Source organism: Gamsiella multidivaricata (genome assembly GCF_025024155.1).
Source record: "Gamsiella multidivaricata strain RSA 2152 chromosome Unknown BC939scaffold_5, whole genome shotgun sequence".
Lineage (NCBI taxonomy): Eukaryota > Fungi > Mortierellomycota > Mortierellomycetes > Mortierellales > Mortierellaceae > Gamsiella > Gamsiella multidivaricata.
This window is the reverse complement of record NW_026251713.1, coordinates 660,271-680,652: the sequence shown is the minus strand read 5'-3', so window position 1 is coordinate 680,652 and position 20,382 is coordinate 660,271. Positions and strand designations below refer to the sequence as shown.

The window sequence follows — 20,382 nt, the reverse complement described above, 5'->3', positions numbered from 1 at the left end:
AAAAGAAAAAAAAATGCCAGCAGTAATTTTTTTTAGAGACGAGCCATGAACTCGGAGTTCTCCTTTGCGCGGACGGACTGGACCTCCTCCTCCGAGACCTCGCGAGCCTCCGTGGCAGGGTTGTAGCCAACACGCTTGCGCGAATCGACGTACTTTGGAGATGAGCCCAGATCGGCCTTCTTGTAGAGTGAAACAACGACGGCACCACCGAGGCCGACGTTGTGCTGGAGGGCATATTTGCAGTTGGGGACCTGGCGCTCACCGCACCAGCCGCGAAGCTGCCAGACCAACTCGGAGCACTGGGCCAAACCGGTGGCACCGAGAGGGTGACCCTTGGAGATCAAACCACCCGAGGGGTTGACGACGTACTTGCCACCGTATGAGACATCGTTGGTGTCGATCAACTTATGGGCCTCGCCGGGCTTGCAGAGTCCGAGAGCATCGTAGGTGATCAGCTCATTGGCAGAGAAGCAGTCGTGGAGCTCAACAACCTGGACATCCGTGGGCTTGATACCGGCCTTGGTAAAGACATCATTGGCAGCGCGGCGGGTCATATCAGCACCAGCCAACTCGATGGAGGACTCGTTGAACAGCTTGGGCGAGTCCGTGGCCATGGACTGGGCAACAATCTCCACAGCCTGGTCCTGCAAGTTGTTCTCCTTGACGAATTTCTCGGAAGCAAGGATGGCACAGGCAGAGCCATCAGAGGTGGGGCAGCACTGGAGCTTGGTCAGGGGTCCGAAGACCTTGTTGGATTTTTCGACCTGCTCCAAGGTGTAGATGTCACGGAACTGGGAGTAAGGGTTCAAGGCCGAGTGGCGGTGGTTCTTCTCTGCGATCTTGGCCATGTGCTGAGGAGTGGCGCCGTACTTCTCGCAATACTCAATACCGGCGTTACCGAAGATCTGGGCCGCGAAGGGACCAGCGCTGATGCCGCGGGTCTCGCTCATCATGGTGACGGTCTTGTCCAAGGGGTTGGTGCGGTCCTCGAACTTGGATCCGAGCGATCCGGCCTCCATCTTCTCGAAACCGAGGGCCATGGTGCAGTCGGCAATGCCGTACTCGATCGCCTGGCGGGCCAAGAACAGGGCGGTGGAGCCGGTCGAGCAGTTGTTGTTGACGTTGATGATGGGGATCTATGTTGGGTGGAGAAGGGTCGAAGGATGATTAGGTTTACATGGTCAGTTCACATGTGAACTGTTTCCCCGCAATCTCTAGATATTCGCACGAAATAAGGTATTTCTCCTGTCTCGGCTCCCCTTGTCGCTTTACCTGGTGCATTCCCAGCTGGTACAGGGTGCGCTGTCCACATGTGCTGTCACCGTAGCAGTAACCGACAGCAGCCTATGATGTGAGATGGTGTTATTGTCAAACAGGGGGGGTTAGAGGGCTTGGTTATGCATTCGAATCGCATGGCAATTGAAGGCCGGAAGAATAAATAGGCGAGCCGGGAATTCCTCGAGGTAGAGAAAGACGTACCTGCTGGACCTTGTCGTAGGTGATACCGGCATCCAACAGGGCCTTGGTGGCAGCCTCACGTCCCATATCTATTGCACAGTAAAAAAAAGCCAGGGCATTTTGTCAGTCAAAGAGCTCCTTTGATTCAGTGGAGAAGAGAAGGAGTCGGGATAGAATGCATCTTACCAGGGTAATCTCTCAAGTCTCTGGGCTTGATGAACTTGGTCATGCCGACACCGACAACGTAAACCTTCTGGGGAGCCATTGTATTATTGAGTTGCTATGGAGAGGAGTAGAGAGGGGGAATGAGAGATTGGGGGGCCTGAGGGATTGTGGAGGAGAGGATGTGGATGGCAAAGAGGATGTTCTTTCTCCCTCTTATACTTTCTGTCTGTGAGCCGTGCGAGAGGCTATTGGTGGACGCATGCTGGATCTGGTGTCACTTTGGCACGTGATGCCTTGAGCCGAGAAGTAGGGGAAGATTCGAGTGTGTTATACACACATACGCCTTTCAAAGAGCTGCCTTGCGGTTCAGCAAAAGGACTTTGCATCAACAAATAAACAGATGCCACTCGGCCGACGAGCTTACTGCAATTGGATCGGCTGTATAAAGATATGGAGAGAGGTTAGTTTTGATCCACGACAATACTCGATCAAAGACAGGAGCCGCCTTGTGGTTTGTGGAGGACATGGCTAATGCAGTATCGGGGCCATTCCACCGTACCTTAAAGTAAAACTCCAGAACTCACCCCACCAATCTGCTTTCCTTATTGGCCCCTCTCCCCCCCTCCCCCCCCTTGACCGGCGAAACCTCGGCTGCCACTGCAGAGCAACAGACCATATCCAGCCAGATGTCTGAATACTCTCGATAATCAATGGCTATTAGCTCTGGGCTACACGGGAATAATTGGTGCCGCGAGCAATCATTTCTAGATTCAAACGCGTCCCTTGGTGCCTGAATTTGGATGCGAGGTCACGGTCGAAAGCTATTGGTCAGGGTTTTTCTTCTATCGTGTACCATCCTGACTATTCCCCCCCTCGTTATTCGTGAGTTATTGTTGTTTCTCTAGCGAAATCTCTGCTCTACGCGTGTATTCGGCTTTCCTTCCATATCGAATAAGGAACTGCAGGGATTCATCCCACGACGATCATTTTAGGTATGAGGGAAGGGGGGAGGTACATCGAGATCACGTCTCCTGTAAATCACTCAAAGAGGAGGGGTTTTCTTGATAGAAGGACGCACTAGCGCGGTAGTAAGGACGGGATCGACAATGACTGAGAAGTAAAACCCATTTTTGGTCGGACTGGGTCCTTGTGGGAGCTTCAGGATAAACATGGTGCTCAAATTCTTATGTATGGTCTCGATCAGGAATGGGTGCTTGTCTTGGTTGTTTTTTTATTTTTTGAAAGTAGGTGCTGTGTTACTTCCTTTTTTTTCACAGGCGCTAGGTAGCAAGAGCGATTGGAGCCAGTGCTTTTTTAAGGAAGTCAGCTCCAGGAAGAAAGTGACAATAGGACTATATGGATTGCATCGGTCGGCTCAAGGACGTCTGGAGCAAATATTCAAACATTGTTATCCTGGCTAGCGCATGCTACGGGTATGGTATTTAAATACACGCCAGTGGTAGATTTGGCCCCGTAACCAGTCAGAAAACCTGAAGCAAAGCATGTTACGCAGCTGTTGTGATCAACGTATATACGAGTGATTCGAATTGGCGGTGATGAACGGAGTAAGGTGCGTCGGCATGGAATGAAGGCTTTTTTTTTTTAGCGTCTGATTGCACGCGCATGATAGAAACCACTTTCTTATTTCACAACCTGCACAGGTAGAGTTTAATTACTACGCCTTGAAGGCATGTTTATTATAGGGTGATGCTATCGTGTATGATGCGGTGTTGTACAAGTGAGTGATGAATGCAGTGGGTATGAGCGGCACTTGATTGTCCTTGTTCACCCTGGATTATCGGATGAATGGACCGGCAGCAGCATCGCCCATGGTCTTATAGAGGATCTTCTCAAGTGCTTGTTCCTTGGTCATCTTGTTGGCGGGACGCTGCTCGTGCATTGAAGAGCGAGGAGTAGCAGCGGGTGAGACCGAGGCTGAGGCGGACTGGTTCTTGGAGGACTTGAAGAGGGCCATGGCTATCGAATGTGTGTTTGTATGTGCAGTAGGTGGTATTACTTGGTTGTCGGCTAGTTGCTTGGGTGGCAATTGGTTGGTTGGTTAGTTGGTTGATTGGCTTGAGTGGTGGTTGTTGCTGTGAGTGGTTATTGCTGTGAGTGGTTGTTGCTATGAGTGGTTGTTGCTGTGAGTGAAGAAACTGAATGCAGAGGGACAACGGATCCTTTTTATACTGCTGTCTCCTCCAGTGTTCTATTCTTGGCGCGCCATTCCTGCCTTTGCGGAGCCAAGCGGAGCATGGGCCACCTCGTTCTGTCTGGAAGAGTCGACTTCGAAGAGTCGACCTCGGATGTCACCTTCCACGGAGAACGTTGCCAAAGAGGAGAACGAAATAAAAAAACGCGCACGGTACATCGTGGAAAAGGAAAAGAAGAAAGGTGGAATGTTAGCTGACCTTGAAAATGCTTAATTTTGCCGCATGACATCATGTACCTGAATAGTCCATTCGCGACAAATATGGACGGCATGGTTTTGATTTCCATCCATGGCAATCATTAACGGCGGTTTGCTGGCTTGGTTGGTATCCTAGCCAAGCATGCCGAGCGTCGTTCAAGTCACTTTGTCGTGGTCCAGGGTGAGAAGCCGCGTATAAATACACTCGAGATGTAGCTTGTTTCCCTCCTCTCTTCATCAACCAGACAAAACGCATCCAAGCAACCAGTATTTAAGCAATCACATCACTCAAACACTCCCGCACACACAAACACACACACTCGATAGCCATGGCCCTCTTCAAGTCCTCCAAGAACCAGTCCGCCTCAGCCTCGGTCTCACCCGCTGCTACTCCTCGCTCTTCGATGCACGAGCAGCGTCCTGCCAACAAGATGACCAAGGAACAGGCACTTGAGAAGATCCTCTATAAGACCATGGGCGATGCTGCTGCCGGTCCATTCATCCGATAAACGGACATCCTCATATAGACACACGCATACACACTATCATTGCATCTTCACTACCCAACTGTACGACACCACTCAATCATCAGTAGCATTACCTAATAAACGTGCCTCTATGGCAATGAACAATTATCGTATTCATGACAGATTTGACCTTTTTTCAAGCGATATTCTTGTTGGTTTTATTCAAAACAAAGGATATCATACAAAGATGCTTCGTTCAACTATCTTGCATAATTCTAACTCGTACAAATATATGCTCTCACGAACTCTGTGAACTAGCTACTCGTTTTGATATCCATGCGGAGTATGTAGGAATGATATCTGTGAAAACGAGATGCACTTTTAATAATGGGCAAGTCGTGCCTTATATATCTATAAGATAGTCTCAGAGGCACTATGCTCTTAATAAAGAATCGACACCGAGCGGTGGCAGATCCAGAGAAATGGGGTACTTTCAATAAGCAAGACGATATGGTGAATACACCACAATGCATATGGTTGCTAGTTATCATAGAGCCTCAATGCTACACCCCAGGGTCATCGGCATTGATACAAGACAGCCATCGATACCTGCTCTGTATGTACTCATTCATTCGGGTCCTCCTGATCGAATTTATGTGTTACTTTATCGGCCCTTTACTATGGAGGGAGTCGCACTGCGCCTAGGAAAATGGAGTTATCAAGTTAAGGGTTATTCTCCCCACAATCCCAAACTTCCCACGGTCAAATTATTCCATTCCACAGCAGCTCTACTGGTTTTTTTCTTCTCCATCTCTCTTCTCCATACTTCACGCTCCACTCATTCCACTGAATCACCATGGCCTCCCTTCTTCGCATCACTGCGCGACGCGCCCCTGCTAGGCTCGGCCGAGCTGCATCTGTTGTCCCCAACCAGATTCGCCACTTGACTACCTCGCCCATCGATCGTATGTAGCCGTACCACGCTGTGCGAATAACGGATGCACAGACATGCCGTCGTTCGAAATGTGTATATTTCCCACCCTCATCTTCCTTGATCCTGCAGTGCAATTGACTAACTGAAGTACCCCTTTTTCTTGCTTTTTACACCCTTGTCCTATACTAGCCTCCACGGGACTCACAGGTACTTGACATGCCGTGCAATGCTGGCGCACTTTCTGGTTATGGGCATACAACCGATCTATCCTGAATTCAGGCACCAGATGCTAACTGGTCCGATGGCTGTGTGACTCAACATAGACGATCAGATGGAGCTCCAGAGTTTGGCCCGCGCATTTGCGGATAAAGAATTTGCGCCCAAGATGCAGGAGGTAATCGATCAAAGGGCACCTGCCTGCTCTTTGTCGCTTTATCCGGGAGCTATTCGTGGTAGACTCGTTCTGAGCTGATCTTTTATATATTGCTGTTTTGGATCGCCTATAGTGGGACGAGAACCAACATTTCCCCATCGATGTCCTTCGGAAGGGTGCTGAGCTCGGTTTCGGTGGCCTTTACACTCGCGAAGACGTTGGTGGCTCTGGCCTCGGGCGTTTGGAGACCTCTGTGATCTTCGAGGCGCTGTCGACTGGCGACGTCTCTACTACCGCTTACATCAGTATTCATAAGTATGGGAAAAAAGACATTGTGAAGTAGTCGTGGAATACTGTCTTGTTTTGCTACTACTATCGGTCTCTAATGCGTGTTCTTATTTTTCTTACCGCTCGTTCGTTTACTGCAGCATGTGCACATGGATGATCGGTAAGTTGACATTTTCCCCACGACTTGTAATGCACGTTGGCTATCGTAAAAGGAGCGCACATGAAATCTTACCATTACCCTCTGTTATGTTCTTGTTCCATAGATGTCTTTGGATCTGAAGAGCAGCGTCAAAAATACCTGCCCAAGTTGACCAGCATGGAGCATTTTGCCTCTTACTGCCTGACTGAGCCTGGCGCTGGATCTGATGCCGCTGGTCTTTCTACCACTGCTGTCAAGAAGGGATCCCACTATGTCCTCAATGGAAGCAAGGCCTTCATCTCCGGTGGAGGCTCCTCCGATGTCTATTTGATCATGGCCCGCACTGGCGGCCCTGGTCCAAAGGGCATCTCCTGTTTCATTGTTGAGAAGGGATTCAAGGGTTTAAGCTTCGGCAAGAAGGAGAACAAGTTGGGATGGAACTCGCAGCCCACTAGAGCCGTTATCATGGAGGACTGCGAAGTGCCAGCTGAGAACTTGGTTGCCTCCGAAGGTCAGGGATTCTCTATTGCCATGAAGGGTCTCAACGGAGGTCGTATCAACATTGGTAAGGAGCAATAAGAAGGGGAAGAAAAGGAGTATGGTGCTTATGTCTGAAAACGTTAGGCACTGACGGTCCATTTTGAATATTGCGAACGATAACATTCGACAGGATCGTGCAGTTTGGGAGCCGCCCAGGCTTCGTTGGAGCTCGCTATCGAGCACGTCAAAGTCCGCAAGCAGTTCAATCAACCCTTGGCTAACTTCCAGAACACCCAGTTCAAGCTCGCGGATATGGCAACTAGTTTGCTGTCGTCAAGACTGATGATCCGTCAGGCCGCCACGATGCTGGACCAGAACCACCCCAGCATAGCTAGCTTTGCTGCCATGGCCAAATTGCATGCTACAGATGAATGCTTCAAGATCTGCGACGACAGCTTGCAGCTACACGGTGGATACGGGTACTTGAAGGACTATAAGGTGAACGTCTTCCTCCGCGATTCTCGTGTTCACCGTATCCTCGAGGGCACCAACGAGGTAATGCGTATGGTCACCTCCCGAGCTCTCTTGTCCGAGTAGAAAAATAAAGTATCGCGTTCAGACATACAAATCTACAATATAGGCAAAGTTTGTTCAAGCAGGATAGATCTCTTATATCTGTTGTTTCCTTCGGAAGCACTAGTGGCAGAAGGTAGTTTAGACGTTATTCGCTACTCAAGCGGTCATTGATGTTTTGAGATACTCTATGAATGATACACCAACAGTAACCCCAGTCCATTTGAGCTGAATGACTATACTGAGATATGGGTTCTGTTCTGCTGCAGATGTCTTTTTTGATCTACATGGTTCGAGGTATAGATGCTTTTCCTTATTCGCTATAAAACCTTCTATCAACGTGGTGACGGCCACGGCGATCGCGACAATGATATCTACTAAATTTCAATAGGTCAACAGACGAGGGCAAGAGGCCGATTCATTGGATTCTGCTGGAGCAACATGGCAGCCTCTAGTCGCGGCGCGCCCCAGTGGATATGAGCTTAGGACGCTGATCCAGGAAACACAGCAAGTGGTATATCACTGCCATGGTACCTCGTGAGCAAATACCATGCCTGATAACTTAAATCAGAGAACGTTAGGGCTTCAGGCTTATTTTGTGTATGTGTGTTCTTTTGCTTTAGCGCGCCGAATGGGGCGATTGAGGATACTGTGATTTGAGCGTTGTGCGCATTTAGCTGGTTTAAATTTGTCAACTACAGATTGGACAAATCCAACATACTGTGCAAATATTTGTAGCTTGCGGACGAAACTATTCATGAAGTAATAAAAAGTCAATTACGTCGCCGTGCAGGTGCCACACCTGGGGGAGTTCAGCAACCGCTATTTTCACAGAGGGATTCCATTGCTGTGCTGCGTTATTGCGCAAGCCTAAGCTTTGCTAAAACTTCGGCGAGCACTGTGCTCTCACCAGAGATTGGGGACGGCTATATTGCAGCACTTGTCCTGCATACATGTAGCAAACTAACAGATACATGTAATAAAATTGGGATGAGGACATCGAGACTACAGTGTTCGGTCTATCTTCTCCGGTACATTGAATCTTGTTCTGAGGCCCCGCATTTTTTTATCACTGTTGCTCCCACATGACAGCATCCTTTTTAGTGAGTGTGATGGTGGCATATGTCTGGTACACTTCAACCTCGTCCAAGGATATCCAGAGCCCAATTTACATTCAAAAAATCGAGATGCATGTGCTGTGTATACATATGAATCAAAGCAAAAACACCAAGACAAACAAGGACCAGGCAATAGTGGCATACCGACCTATTGTTTGCGGCAATTATTCAGCATTCTTTGTCCGTTTCAAAGACTCCAAAGCTCAATCTGCGTGCAATTTAGTTACGTGAGGGAAAAAAGAAACGCGTCGCAAATCTGCCAGGACCAGAACAAAAAAAAAAAAAAAAACGCGTGAAGTTTTAAGTAGTCTACATTGATAGCACCCATACAGATCAAAGGCCAAGAGTGCTGGCTGTGGAAGGTATTTGCTCCGCCTTTCACGGTACTCTGAGTTAGGTTCAATCACTATAATAGCTGTAACCGTGGTTCCATCACTTATACGTAGTCAAGATAAGCATTAGTATGATGGTCTATTGGTTCACTTGATAATAGGGTGCTAGAAAATATAAAATTAATCCCTTGGTCCCTCTCATTCTTGTCCGTCACCCATTAGCATCACAACGCCTGGCAACCTACTGCCGCTTTCCAAGCCAGCAGATAATCCAGCAAGTACTTCGCACACGCATCATCACAGGGCTCTTCCTATATGCGTTACTAGATATCTTTTCCTTCAGGACTTGCCGCTGAGGTTTCTTTACACGCGCTGCTGCAAGTTCTCTCGTCTTACGATGGCCTCTAACGCTGCCACTGCCACGCTAGCCCTTACAATCATCGCCATTGCCGTCGGCGTCTTCCTGGTTCTGGTCAAAGAAACATACCCTAACACTCCAGTAATTGTATGCCACCCAGGGCGGCGCATCAGATCTATTCAATGCATTATTCACAGTCGGCATGGGTAGTGTAGATGGGGAGACCATAGTAAAAATGAAACTTAGAGGGAATGTAACAGCGTCGGTTTGAATATGCTTGTTTTTACCTTGAGCGGATAACTTCTAATGCCTAGCTCCTGGGCAGGGATATGGACTGGCCAGATCGAGCAAAGCCGGTCAAAAACGTGGAGCGCGCTGGTTTGAAACGGCAGCTGACTGCTGCAAAAATAGACGAATAAGTTGCATGAAATCGTGGATGATAAATACCACGGAGGTAGCATATCCCACTGCTACAGGTTGCGGATGAAACTGCTCATGAAGTCATGGTGGAGATCGGATGCAGAAGCCCCTGCTGGGAATCTACGACAGCCCTGAAACAACAATAAAAAAAAGGGCTTCCTCAGGCACATCGATTGGCAGTGAAGCTGCTGCGCCGTGATTTGCTACTGTGAAAGTATGTCCTCCTCGCGCCTGTTTCGTGCGCGGGGGGGACGTCTCGGACCAATACCGGTGCCCAACACAGCCAGGGCACCACGGAGGTTGTAAAAAAAGTACTCCCGTTGTTTCTCATTCATCTCCGCATTCGTTTCATGAACCATCTGAATCCCTTTGTCATCACTGCAGTCTCCCCGTCTTTCTTCGTACCGCAATTTTCTCTCACTCCGCTCTCACTCTCACTCTTCACCCCCTCTGGTGCTGTGCTGCGCGTTTATCTCTCTTTCCCCTGCCTCCCTTCAACTCTGCTCGGTTACCAGCTGCCTGCACCAGGTCAGACCGTACCTGCTCCCCATCCGCAAAGCCCAAGCCCGAGCACCAGCCCTACCAGCCCTCTACCTGCTGTTGGCTCTGATATTTTTGAGTTAATAACCAACTTGTGAGCAAGCAAAAAAGCATCGGCACGTTTTTCATACGTTCTTCTTGGTGTTATTCTTTTTCATCCGCTACGTTACATACTTCCCTTCCTTTCCTTGCCGGCGACGTTATAACACTCGGTTCTCGTCTTCCCGCTCTTCTTTTCTTCCCCTTCTGTTCAATGCAGACTTCCGACGAATACTCCCTGGCCAGCTCCACCTCTTCTTCAACGATCATTGCCTCTCCTCCTCCCTCGTACTCTTCCTCATACTTGCCCTCGAAACTAAAGTCGTTCTTCAAGTACGGAACCGAAGCTGCGGGTGGCGACAGTCTGCGGAAATCAACACTCGTCCGCGACAGGGACCATCACGGACATAATCACAACCATAACAATACTAACGACGACAGCAACTTCTCGGCTCCCACCTCGGCAGAATCTCAAGAGGTGAGTTCAGTCCTCTTTTCCCCCCTTGGTTCTTCCCATGACATCTTCCCATACACTTAATTCGTTATCCCCCCTGCCCTTCCCCTCTCTTGTCCACCTGGGTTTCGAAATACCTCTGCTCAATTGAGTTCGATGCCTGTGCTGGGGCCCATTAGGTGAACTGTGTACGGCGACAGACATAGTGCCTGTGGTGTATGGACATCTTTCGAAGGCAAAACGATATGTATGTGTGCATGCTATTGCTAGTGCATGTCAGTGGGCACCATCTTCACATATCCTCGAAGCAACAAATAATGGGCCGCCGTCATTAGCCAGCCTCATTACTGGCGTATGTTTCTGTGTGGAGGAAGGTGTTGTTTTGAGTCGTACGTCGAAAAAGAAAAAAAAAAGAACACTACACAGAACCACCACCCTCTCGTCATCATCTTCACCCGCTGTCATTTCATCACCTTCTTTCATCCTTCCGCTGTCAAGTTACTCCGCTACCACCTTCATTCCCACTCAGACCAAGAAGGACTGACCTTCCATCATCCCTCATACCAGTAAACTAAAACTCGTAATCTGGACCGACAGCAAAATCTGCAATTTCCCTCAACGGTCGAATGTCCTTTGTAAATGACTGAACAGCCTCTGTCTATGAGTTCTTTGAATGCTCAAATCCCTTGATTGCTTTGCTCTGATGCAAGCAAACGTAACAAGGGTTGCGCAAAAAGCTCTTATGTTTGTTACGAATCCTGATCAAGTATGCTCCCTATTCACAGCAGTTCCTTAGGCGCGTTGCCTCGACCCCCAACACCAAGGCTGCTCTTGAAGAAGCCATTAAGGACACCAACGCCAAAAACCACGACAGCAACGGGAGCCTGAACACACCGGGGCTCGCAAAGTCCAACGGCTCTATTCGCTCGGTCATGACCACTTCTTCAATGACGACTACAGCAACCGACACCACCGTCAATAGCAACGGGGCTTCCAAAATGAACGGACACCATCTCGGTATCCCAAAGAGTCCCAATGGATCAGCACTGGATCTCAGGAGAGGTGCCTTCCGTCGGACGTACTCTTCCAACTCGATAAAGAAAAAGACCGTCGAGGTCACCCCGAGCAGCTTTGTTAAGCTTCGTCTACTGGGCAAGGGCGACGTCGGCAAAGTATATCTCGTGCGTCAAAAGGACACGGACAGACTCTATGCCATGAAAGGTACTAGCTCCCTTCACGAAATTGCAATATCTTTACAAAATACGTGTTACAGCACTCGATCGCTGACGCCCTTCTACTCGATTCACCAAATAGTTCTATCCAAGAAGGAAATGATCAAGAGGAACAAGATTAAGCGAGCGTTCGCGGAGCAGGAGATCCTGGCCACGTCCAACCATCCTTTCATTGTCACATTATACCACTCTTTTCAGTCAGAGGACTACCTCTATCTCTGCATGGAATACTGCATGGGGGGCGAGTTCTTTCGAGGTAAGTTTTTTTAGCCCAATTGTCCTAATGATTTGCACAGCCGAATCGGAGCTCTATATGCAAGACTAACCCGCATTGTTGTTGTGCTTTTTCTTTCTATTCCGCGGTATAGCGCTGCAAACAAGGCCTGGGAAATATCTGCAGGAAGAAGATGCCAAGTTCTATGCGGCGGAGGTCATTGCAGCATTGGAATATCTTCATCTGATGGGGTTTATCTACCGCGATCTCAAACCCGAGAGTACGTGCTTCCGCTTGTTGTTTTTTTTGTTTTTTGTTTTTTCCCCTCTCTAGTTTGGAACTAGCTATGACACGGAATACCAAACACTGTTGCTCATCTGCAAATGTCTCGTTCGTCATTTTATGTATGTGCCGTAGATATTCTGCTGCATCAGACTGGACATATCATGCTGACTGATTTCGATCTGTCGAAGCAATCTTCGCCAGCGGGAGAACCTACGGTCGTGAAGACAGGGTCACCATCCATACCTCCAGCTATCGATACGAAGTCCTGCATCGCCAACTTGAGGACCAATAGCTTCGTTGGAACTGAGGGTATGTGTGTTTTTGTGTTAGTGGATGGAGCGGAAGCAGAAACATTGGAACCATTTTTGTAACGAGTCCTTGAAACACACGTTTTTATTCTATTTTTTTCTTTGCGCTTATAGAGTACATTGCTCCAGAAGTCATCAAAGGATGTGGACACACCTCTGCTGTGGATTGGTGGACGCTAGGCATTCTGATGTACGAGATGTTGTTTGGAGTGACCCCCTTCAAGGGCAAGGACAGGAATACGACCTTCCAGTCGATCTTGCACACGGACGTGCAATTCCCGGACCACCCAGGCGCACAACCGATCTCGTCACTGTGCAAGTCTGTGATCCGCAAATTGTTGATCAAGGATGACCAGCTCCGGCTAGGGTCGAAGGCGGGTGCGAGTGATGTGAAATCACATCCGTTCTTCAAGACGACGAACTGGGCACTGTTGAGACATTTGCCGCCGCCTATCATACCCCAGCCTTCGTTTGGCGCCGATGCGATCAATTTCCGGCAGATGCAGGAGTCTGTCAGTTTAGATATCGAGGGCGAGGAGCTGGTTCTTCAACAGCCCGGGACCAAGAACTTGTTTGCTAACTTTAGTTCTGGTAAGTGGATGTTGTGGGGTTTCATTGTGCAATTGATAGGCGGTTGGCTGGTCGAGATGTCCGCATCCAGATACTAATGGCTTCCTTGTCCATGCTCCTCTCTATAGTCACTTTGCATCATGACGGCGATGATGATATGTAACTACCTGTATTTTGAAAATAAAAAGCGAATCCAACAAATGCGTATGATCTGCCGTTCTTCAGTCCCTCCTCTTGTTTATTATGTGCTCTAGATCGAAAGACGAGAACAACATTCTTTGATATCATGGCTTGAGCGACGAGGTAGTCGATGGATGGCTCGATAATGCAGAGAACGCGGATATTGATGACCCTGCAGTTTGACCCTTGATCTTGTTGAACTTAGCTGTTGCTTCCACCGCCGCCGCCGCTACTCGCGCTCTCCTTGCTTTGGCAATCGGATCTAAATCGTCTTCGCTTGACTCATCTTCTTCCTCTTCCTCCTCCTCCTCTTCGTCTTCGTCTTCGTCGTCTTCTTCATCCTCGTCATCTTCAGACGAATGGTCTTCAGCGTCGCTGTCGGCTTCATCCTCTTTCGAGTCACTCTCAGTGGCCGGACCAAGGAAGCGATTCAAGTCTTCCTTCTCCCTGAGCTCCTCATCATCATGTGCAGCGAGCGCCTCTGCTGGAAGACCTAGCCCACTGGTGTCCATGCTTGCCCTCGCTCCACTATAGTCCATTGCTGTCGATTGTAATACGGATAGCCCACCAATAGCGCTCAATAACCCTGTACGACCAGCACGACTATTGCTATGGCCTGCTGCTTCTGCCTCTGCCTGGGCTTCTGCAATCTTCCACAGCTCCTGCTCGCGTTCCTCCTGTGTTTTCCGGAACTGTGCCATGTCCGTCTCGAACCGGTTCTGGTAGAGTCGCAGTTTCCGTTTAGCCTCTTCCTTTTGAAACTGCTCGGATCTGACAGACAATAGCTCTGCCTTATCCCACAACTCATTCCTATCGTTGACATCCAGTGCCAGTGGTTAGTCCTGCATCATCTGGCTGTGAAAGTTCCTCATGGGCTGTCGACGAGAGGCAGACGTCAAACCAAAATAAAAGGAACAAAGTGCTTCGCTCACCTTTTCATCTCCATGTATTTGTCTAATTCGGTAGTCTTGGATTTCTTCCAGTCAGCCAGCGACAGGGCGTCTGCTTCTTCTTCCAGTTTTACAATTGCGCTTTCCAATCCGGTCAGTTTTTTCTGGATGTTTTCTTTTCACAAGATCGAAAAGAATGATCGTGAGAAGGATGAAGATCATACAGATACAAATGAATCACTGCATCGACTGGACACACCCAACTTACCTGACATAGCCATCATATCGTCGAGACTCTTGTCCAAGTGCTTCAGATCCTTGGCACCCTCTGCCAACTGAACAGAGGCATTCACATGTCTCATACAGAGCTCCAGTACTTTCTCCAGGATTTCGTCCGCATTCTATGTTGGCAACAACAAGGTCCATCAATAACAGAACATGCTAGTTCTGGGCTTACAAGTTACACACAGTGATACTTATATATGATAGAGACGTACGTCTGCTTTTTCCGAGTTGTGCGTGGTATGGCTGTGGATTTCTGTCCACGAATCCTGGTATCTATTCACACAACATACAAAATTTCTTCAGTCAGCATCCGCACTTTTCACACATATACACATACACACAAAAAAAAAGGCATTCGAAGTGAAAACAATACTGCCATAGCCATACCGTTGCGCCATCTTCTCGACTTCTGGCATCCGCTTGGCTCGTTCCATCGCCTGGTCCTGCTGCTCCCGAACTTTTGCCAACAGCGCTTCGGTCTCCTTGGCAGCTTCTTTTGTCTTTGCACCCGCCTTCAGACCGCCTCCTCCATCGCTTCTCCTCAGAACCGAGTCCGCGTCACTCCCGGCTCCTTCCGAATTATCATTATCCATATTCTGACCATTCCATGTCCACACACGACTCCTGCTCGCCTGACCACCGGTGCTGTTCAAATATGGACCCTGTTGGAGCTGTTGCAGATCTCCTGTCCCTCTCCTTGACAACGACGGCATCGGTCCTGGTCCTGAGCCATTCAATCCCAATCCCTCCGCAATCTGACCTAGCTTTAAACCTGTGCCGAGATTCTTGATCGACTCCGTGACAGAATCCGTGAACGACCCTGCGACCTCTTTGATTGATCCCGGGCGTTGTTGTCCCGGTATGGAGGATAAAGAGCTACTACTGCTGTTGTTCTGGAAATGTCGTCCGGAGATGAGTGATGGTGGAAGGAAGGACCAGGATCCTGAGCGGTCTCGGCTTGTCATAACTGGCCTGCCTGTGCTCCCTCCTCCTTCTCCTCCCCTACCTACGCCTGTTCCTGGAATGAATGTTGACGTTGAGGAGGATGAAAAAAATGCGGTCGAAGGATTCGATGCGGGCCCTGATCTGCTTTGGGTGTGATCTTGCCCGTCACCGCTGCTAGTGCTAGTGCTAGTGCTGGTGCTGGTGCTGTTGGATTCTACAGGGTGTTTTGCGAGGACCGTTCGCAAGCTTTCGACGCCAGATTTGACAGCCTGTAATCTATTTGAGCTCGGACGAGGGAGGAGGGGAAATGTCAACGGGGGGAGGAGCTTTTGGTTCCTGTTTGGATTTACACACCCGGAGGCATTTCTTCGTTCTGTCGTATGGTCGGAGCTTTGCTTTTACCCTTGCTGGCTCTTGGCACGCAGTTCATCTTGTCCGAGACTAGATATATATATATAAAGATGCGTCAGAATAGCAATTGTTCATGATAGAAAGAGGAAAGAGGATAGAGAAGCGTATGAGAGTCGCATTTTTTTTTTTTTTTTTTTTTTTTGCAGAAGCTTTTGTGTGGAACACACCATGGGGGCCAGCTGCTGTTCACAGACACAAACCCCGCAGTTCATGAACGAATGCGAAGGAAGCCAAGGTGGTGCAGTAACGTACAATGCATTTCGGAGGGAGTCTGGCGCGTTGAATATGTTTTTGAACATTACGCATGCATCGAGTGGTTTGTGAGGGGGTTCAAGGAAGGAAATGGCGGTGGCAGAAACCCTTTGAAGAACGGGTTAGGTTTGGTGTGCACAGCGTGCTCAGGCTATGTGGAACAAGCCACGGGGGATGGGCCAAGTCGAAGGAATCAATCGCTTTTTTATTTTATGATTTGTGATTTATGATATAGACAAACAAAAAAACTAATGCATTGGAGATGGAATAAGGATATATGAGGCTACCTGTTCAATGGGTCTGCGCTGGTTTATACATGAACCTGTCGATCCGCTTCTTGTCGCGCCGCTGCAATCCTGGCGTTATCCTCCTCAATAAATCGCCTCTCTTCCTCTGACAGCTCAAACGGTTCCTCATCCGGCGTCTGCTGCAGGTTGGGACTTGGATAAAACACTGGCGTGTCCGACGATGATGAAGTAGCATTTGCCGAAGCGTATGCTGATGGGCTGTCGTTCAAATTCGAGCGCAATTGGCTGTAGGCCGGATCTGATCCTGACTGCTCCTGGTGTAGTGGCGAGGACTGGTAAGGCGGGCGTCGAGGCAGGTATGAGGAAACGGTTCGAATCTGTCCCTGCTTCTGCGCATTGACACCGGTTCTTGGATAAATACTGGGGGATGAGCCGCGAATGGACCCGGCTTCTTGCCTGGCCTGAGTTTCCTTGTACAAGGCGACCTTTTGGCGGTGTTCGGCCATCAGGGTATCGATGCTCTTGAGAAGACTCAAGATGACCTCAGCATGCTGTTTGCGGACAGGATCCTGTGAGCACATCGCTCTTGCCTTGGCGGCCTTGATTTGTCTCTCCATGTCGCCCTCAGTCACAGGCTTGACCGTTGCGGGTTTGGTCACGATCTTCACATTGGACTCATCCAAGTGCGTCTGGGCCAGCTGACGTGTCATCGCCTCCAATGGGTCCAACGGCTCTACAGGTGCAGTGGCTGCGGCAGCAGCAGCAACTGCTGCCTGCTTGGCACGCGCCTTCTCGACATACCCTCCGTATTTGCTTGTAGGCGTCGACGGCGTGGTCGAGGCGGCCGCAGCTTCCGATTCCTGCGATCCGCGAGTACTGTCCTCAGCAGCAGCCTGTTCCAGATCCTCGACATTCCTTTCGAGCTCTGGCAACGGCGTGTCAGGGACTGCAGGCGCCGACAGCATGAGAAGAGTTGGATCCATTCCCTCATATGGTGACCTTTGCTGCTTCTTCTTTTCGGCTGGACGCTGCAGCGTCATCATGCCGCCATCTGCTGCTTGCCTCTCCTTGGCCTTGGTCTGAGTACTCATGTCTGCATAGCTTCGCTCAGCCTTGATCTCGACCCTGGGCTCAATAATCTCCTCTTTAAGCTCAATCTTCACGTCTGGCTTAGCGCGACTATTCCTGGCATTGATCATTGACGAGATGTTGCGGTTGTCGAATGGGTTGACGGGCTGCTGGATTCCGACCCTTGTGGGCATGGATCTGACAACACCTTGCGTCGGGATGCCGACTCCCATGCCGTCCCATCCCATGCCTGTGGACCCATATGTCATTGAGGGAGCCATAGACGCGGTAGGGAGATATGGGTCGTCAGGAATGACCGTGCTGTAGATCGATTCTCCTTGTGAAGCGCCATTGAAGCCCATGTTATTGTTGACGGCGCTGTTGTTGCTGAGACTGGCAGACGCAGCATTATAGTTTGCAAGTCCATCAATACCAAATCCTGCATCCAACGCGATCGGATTCTGCTTTTGATCGTAATCTGGAAAGAGGGTATCGAACGCCTGAGGCTCAAAGACCTTTCCACTGACATCTTCAAAAAGCGTCGAGCAAAACTGGTTGAGTTGATTGAACTGACTCCAATCGTTGACATCAGGCAGGCACGAGAGAAGGCGATCAGGGGTGATCGGATTGACTTCCAGGATGGCCGAAAGCGCATTCAAGCGACCCATCATATCTAAAGCGGTCGTGTATTATGGCAATTCAAAACATGGTCAGCCTCGTTAAACATTGACACACTGGTCATTCATTCAGCACAAGATAAATTTAGAGTCATTCTATGAGACAAAAGGCGGCGTGTGCCTTTTTTTTTTTTTTTTTGGCCAACCTTACCTTCATTATATGAAGGATCCACGCGCTTCTTCTTGACCTCCATCGCAAATGAGCCCAGCGTGTCGGAGAGGACCTCGTCATAGCTCTCGCGCGAGCGCTTGGCACTCAAAGGCGATACCATGTCCTCGTAGCCGGTGGAAGCCGGTGGAAATGCGCCGTAGTACGTGCCAGAGACATCGATGTTGGGTCGCCCAAATGACTGGTTATTGGTCAAATCCATATCCAGATCCGGCAGTCCTGGCGAGCTGTAAAGATCGGAATTGGTCGAATATGAGGGTGAGGCTATTAGGAATAAGGAAATATTGTTAGAACTCCACTCCAGCGACGCATAATGCTGCGCACATTAACATTAAAAAAAAGGAGGCAGTCTGCAAAAGGGAATCATTGCATAGACAGATGTTGAGAAAGAACAGGCTACTTACCAAGACCAGGGTTGTTCCAAGACTCGGTCGAGTCGGCCATGCTTGCAGGCGACATGGGCATATTGTAAGGCGAATGGGCAGAGGAAGCCGTTGACGCGGGAATGGAAGGCGAGCGATCCAGATAGGAGGGGGGCGTGAGCGGCTGATAGCCTGGGTCGTACCCGCCCGGCTGCAATAGAGAAGAGGATGGCACGGCAGAGAGATTGCCGTTGCCATTGCTGTTGGTGGTGGTGGTGGCGCCGATAGCTTCTGTGGCTAGGTCCTGATGGGTCTTTTCGTGCTTCTTCAGATCCTGCGGTCGCTTGAAACCTTTTTTACAAACCTATTTCGCACAGCAATAAAGAAAAATGCCAAGAAACTTGGGGTCAGAAAATGACATGAGACAGACTGGGCAATTGAGTTGAGCAATTGCAGGTTCCCATGGGAAGCTGAACAAGAGGCCAAGACGATATCTCGAGAAGGATACTTTTTATTCCTTACCTCGCACTGGTATGGCTTCGAGGCCACATGGACCCGCAGATGGGATGTGATATGATCCCTCTTGGCAAAGGTCGGCACGTTGCACTTGTCCCATTTGCAGGTCAAGCACAGGTTGTGGTGTGCCTTGCGGCCGACATGGTCGTCCCTGAGATGCTCGTATAGCATCTCAGCGTCGTCAAAGTTCTTGAGGCAGGAGTCCCATTGACAGATATAGTCGTCCGAGAAGATGAAGGACTGGGGCGATGGAATGCTTTCCATTGATGATCGTTGTTCGTTGGGGAATGAGCAACAGGGGCGAGGGCGGGGAAGGAAAGGGGAGCAGGAGTGGACAGTGTGGATGAAGGGAGTCGGTGTTTATACGATATATGAATGAAGTGTGCTTTCGGGAATGAGATGAACAAGAAGGAGCAAAGGCGAGGTGAAGAAATAGACGAGCAAACTCATACAGGGCGCAGGAGGGAGACTAATAGAGATCGGTCATCCTTCTTGGCTTGACTGGAAATATGAATGCCAAGCCAATTTCTTTTGATTTCTCGGTCGCTCTCAACAATGTTGTGCCTGTTGCTGACAGGCCCGCCCCGCCCCGCCTTCCTTCCGGTGACGACAACTCGAACTCACTGGCGCTCTTTGCATACACCGTCCTCTTCGCGCCCTCGCTCTCGGCATTACTTCTTGGTCCACATTTTCGCAGTCGCGCCATCTTGGCTGTGTGTAGCTATTTTTTTTAGCGTCTGCAGACAGTCATGCAGCCCTCTTTATTCCTGCTCCTGGCCTTGTTGTCGCTAAGTTGTTCTCACGGGACTCACTATGCGTGCGTTTGTCGGCTTGCTTAAGAAAACTTGTGTGTATGTTTGCCGCCACTGGACTACTGCTGCTCCTACGAGGGATCTTGTCGACCTTCTATCAATCGACGATAATTTCCTGTGCATACTTCGTACGAGCCATTGATCTACGATGGCAATGCTTTGCGATAGAAAAGTGCTCTTTCGGTCAATTGGACTTTGCAATCCAAATAAAACAGCCATGGTCTTCGCCCTTATGTTCAACCGTGTTCTCTGTTTTCTATTTTCATCACGAAACATGGCAGGCTGGGCTGTGGCGGTGTGAACCCAATCAAAAGTACACGGAAGACAGTTGTGCCGTTGCGCTTTGTGGGCTGAAGCATGCTTAATTGGGTGGAACGTTTCAAGAGCAACTTCATGCTGCTTCTTCGCAC

The 20,382-nt window shown here is 49.4% G+C and overlaps 7 protein-coding genes across 7 annotated transcripts; 2 read left to right on the top strand and 5 right to left on the bottom strand.

Annotated features, from left to right (window-relative positions):
- Positions 1–32: 32 nt before the first annotated feature.
- Positions 33–1,723, bottom strand: BC939DRAFT_392344 (thiolase-like protein; the record flags this gene model as incomplete). The annotated part of the gene is made up of 4 exons (XM_051552023.1): positions 33–1,136; positions 1,273–1,344; positions 1,480–1,547; positions 1,645–1,723. The coding sequence occupies 4 exons, from the start codon at positions 1,721–1,723 to the stop codon at positions 33–35; spliced, it is 1,323 nt and encodes a 440-aa protein (XP_051416804.1).
- A 1,575-nt stretch (positions 1,724–3,298) lies between these two features.
- On the bottom strand, positions 3,299–3,598 carry BC939DRAFT_499247 (uncharacterized protein; the record flags this gene model as incomplete). Its single annotated transcript, XM_051559921.1, has 2 exons — positions 3,299–3,333; positions 3,436–3,598. The coding sequence occupies 2 exons, from the start codon at positions 3,596–3,598 to the stop codon at positions 3,299–3,301; spliced, it is 198 nt and encodes a 65-aa protein (XP_051416803.1).
- A 1,711-nt stretch (positions 3,599–5,309) lies between these two features.
- On the top strand, positions 5,310–7,418 carry BC939DRAFT_438241 (mitochondrial isobutyryl-CoA dehydrogenase). The gene is made up of 7 exons (XM_051553813.1): positions 5,310–5,465; positions 5,624–5,641; positions 5,758–5,828; positions 5,941–6,122; positions 6,236–6,255; positions 6,359–6,799; positions 6,905–7,418. The coding sequence occupies exons 1-7, from the start codon at positions 5,357–5,359 to the stop codon at positions 7,309–7,311; spliced, it is 1,248 nt and encodes a 415-aa protein (XP_051416802.1). The 5' UTR covers positions 5,310–5,356; the 3' UTR covers positions 7,312–7,418.
- Positions 7,419–11,546: 4,128 nt separating this feature from the next.
- Positions 11,547–13,320, top strand: BC939DRAFT_392074 (kinase-like domain-containing protein; the record flags this gene model as incomplete). The annotated part of the gene is made up of 6 exons (XM_051552010.1): positions 11,547–11,769; positions 11,863–12,036; positions 12,149–12,274; positions 12,412–12,588; positions 12,702–13,178; positions 13,286–13,320. The coding sequence occupies 6 exons, from the start codon at positions 11,547–11,549 to the stop codon at positions 13,318–13,320; spliced, it is 1,212 nt and encodes a 403-aa protein (XP_051416801.1).
- On the bottom strand, positions 13,156–16,327 carry BC939DRAFT_438208 (uncharacterized protein). The gene is made up of 9 exons (XM_051553812.1): positions 16,121–16,327; positions 15,860–15,898; positions 14,900–15,733; positions 14,725–14,785; positions 14,496–14,628; positions 14,270–14,402; positions 13,693–14,147; positions 13,286–13,460; positions 13,156–13,178 (listed from the first exon to the last, which is right to left on the bottom strand). The coding sequence occupies exons 1-8, from the start codon at positions 16,165–16,167 to the stop codon at positions 13,408–13,410; spliced, it is 1,755 nt and encodes a 584-aa protein (XP_051416800.1). The 5' UTR covers positions 16,168–16,327; the 3' UTR covers positions 13,156–13,178; positions 13,286–13,407.
- On the bottom strand, positions 16,300–18,365 carry BC939DRAFT_226114 (uncharacterized protein). The gene is made up of 2 exons (XM_051550818.1): positions 18,260–18,365; positions 16,300–18,109 (listed from the first exon to the last, which is right to left on the bottom strand). Exon 2 carries the CDS (start codon positions 18,105–18,107, stop codon positions 16,431–16,433), a length of 1,677 nt encoding a protein of 558 aa, XP_051416799.1. The 5' UTR covers positions 18,108–18,109; positions 18,260–18,365; the 3' UTR covers positions 16,300–16,430.
- Positions 18,366–18,951: 586 nt separating this feature from the next.
- BC939DRAFT_378845 (uncharacterized protein) lies at positions 18,952–19,337 on the bottom strand (the record flags this gene model as incomplete). The annotated part of the gene is made up of 2 exons (XM_051551722.1): positions 18,952–19,008; positions 19,167–19,337. Coding segments are annotated over 2 exons (228 nt in total), but the record flags the coding sequence as incomplete, so codon positions are not given.
- Positions 19,338–20,382: the final 1,045 nt, after the last annotated feature.

Bases quoted from the DNA above. Each gene is read 5' to 3' on its own strand.
- BC939DRAFT_438241 (XM_051553813.1), top strand. From the start codon at position 5,357: ATGGCCTCCCTTCTTCGCATCACTGCGCGACGCGCCCCTGCTAGGCTC. The intron at 5,829-5,940 runs GTAATCGATCAA...GATCGCCTATAG, and splicing joins TTGCGCCCAAGATGCAGGAG to TGGGACGAGAACCAACATTT. The intron at 6,123-6,235 runs GTATGGGAAAAA...CGTTTACTGCAG, and splicing joins GCTTACATCAGTATTCATAA to CATGTGCACATGGATGATCG.
- BC939DRAFT_438208 (XM_051553812.1), bottom strand. From the start codon at position 16,167: ATGTTCAAAAACATATTCAACGCGCCAGACTCCCTCCGAAATGCATT. The intron at 14,786-14,899 runs GTATGGCTATGG...TTGTGTGAATAG, and splicing joins GTCGAGAAGATGGCGCAACG to ATACCAGGATTCGTGGACAG. The intron at 14,629-14,724 runs GTACGTCTCTAT...TTGCCAACATAG, and splicing joins ACAACTCGGAAAAAGCAGAC to AATGCGGACGAAATCCTGGA.
- BC939DRAFT_226114 (XM_051550818.1), bottom strand. From the start codon at position 18,107: ATGATGGGTCGCTTGAATGCGCTTTCGGCCATCCTGGAAGTCAATCCG.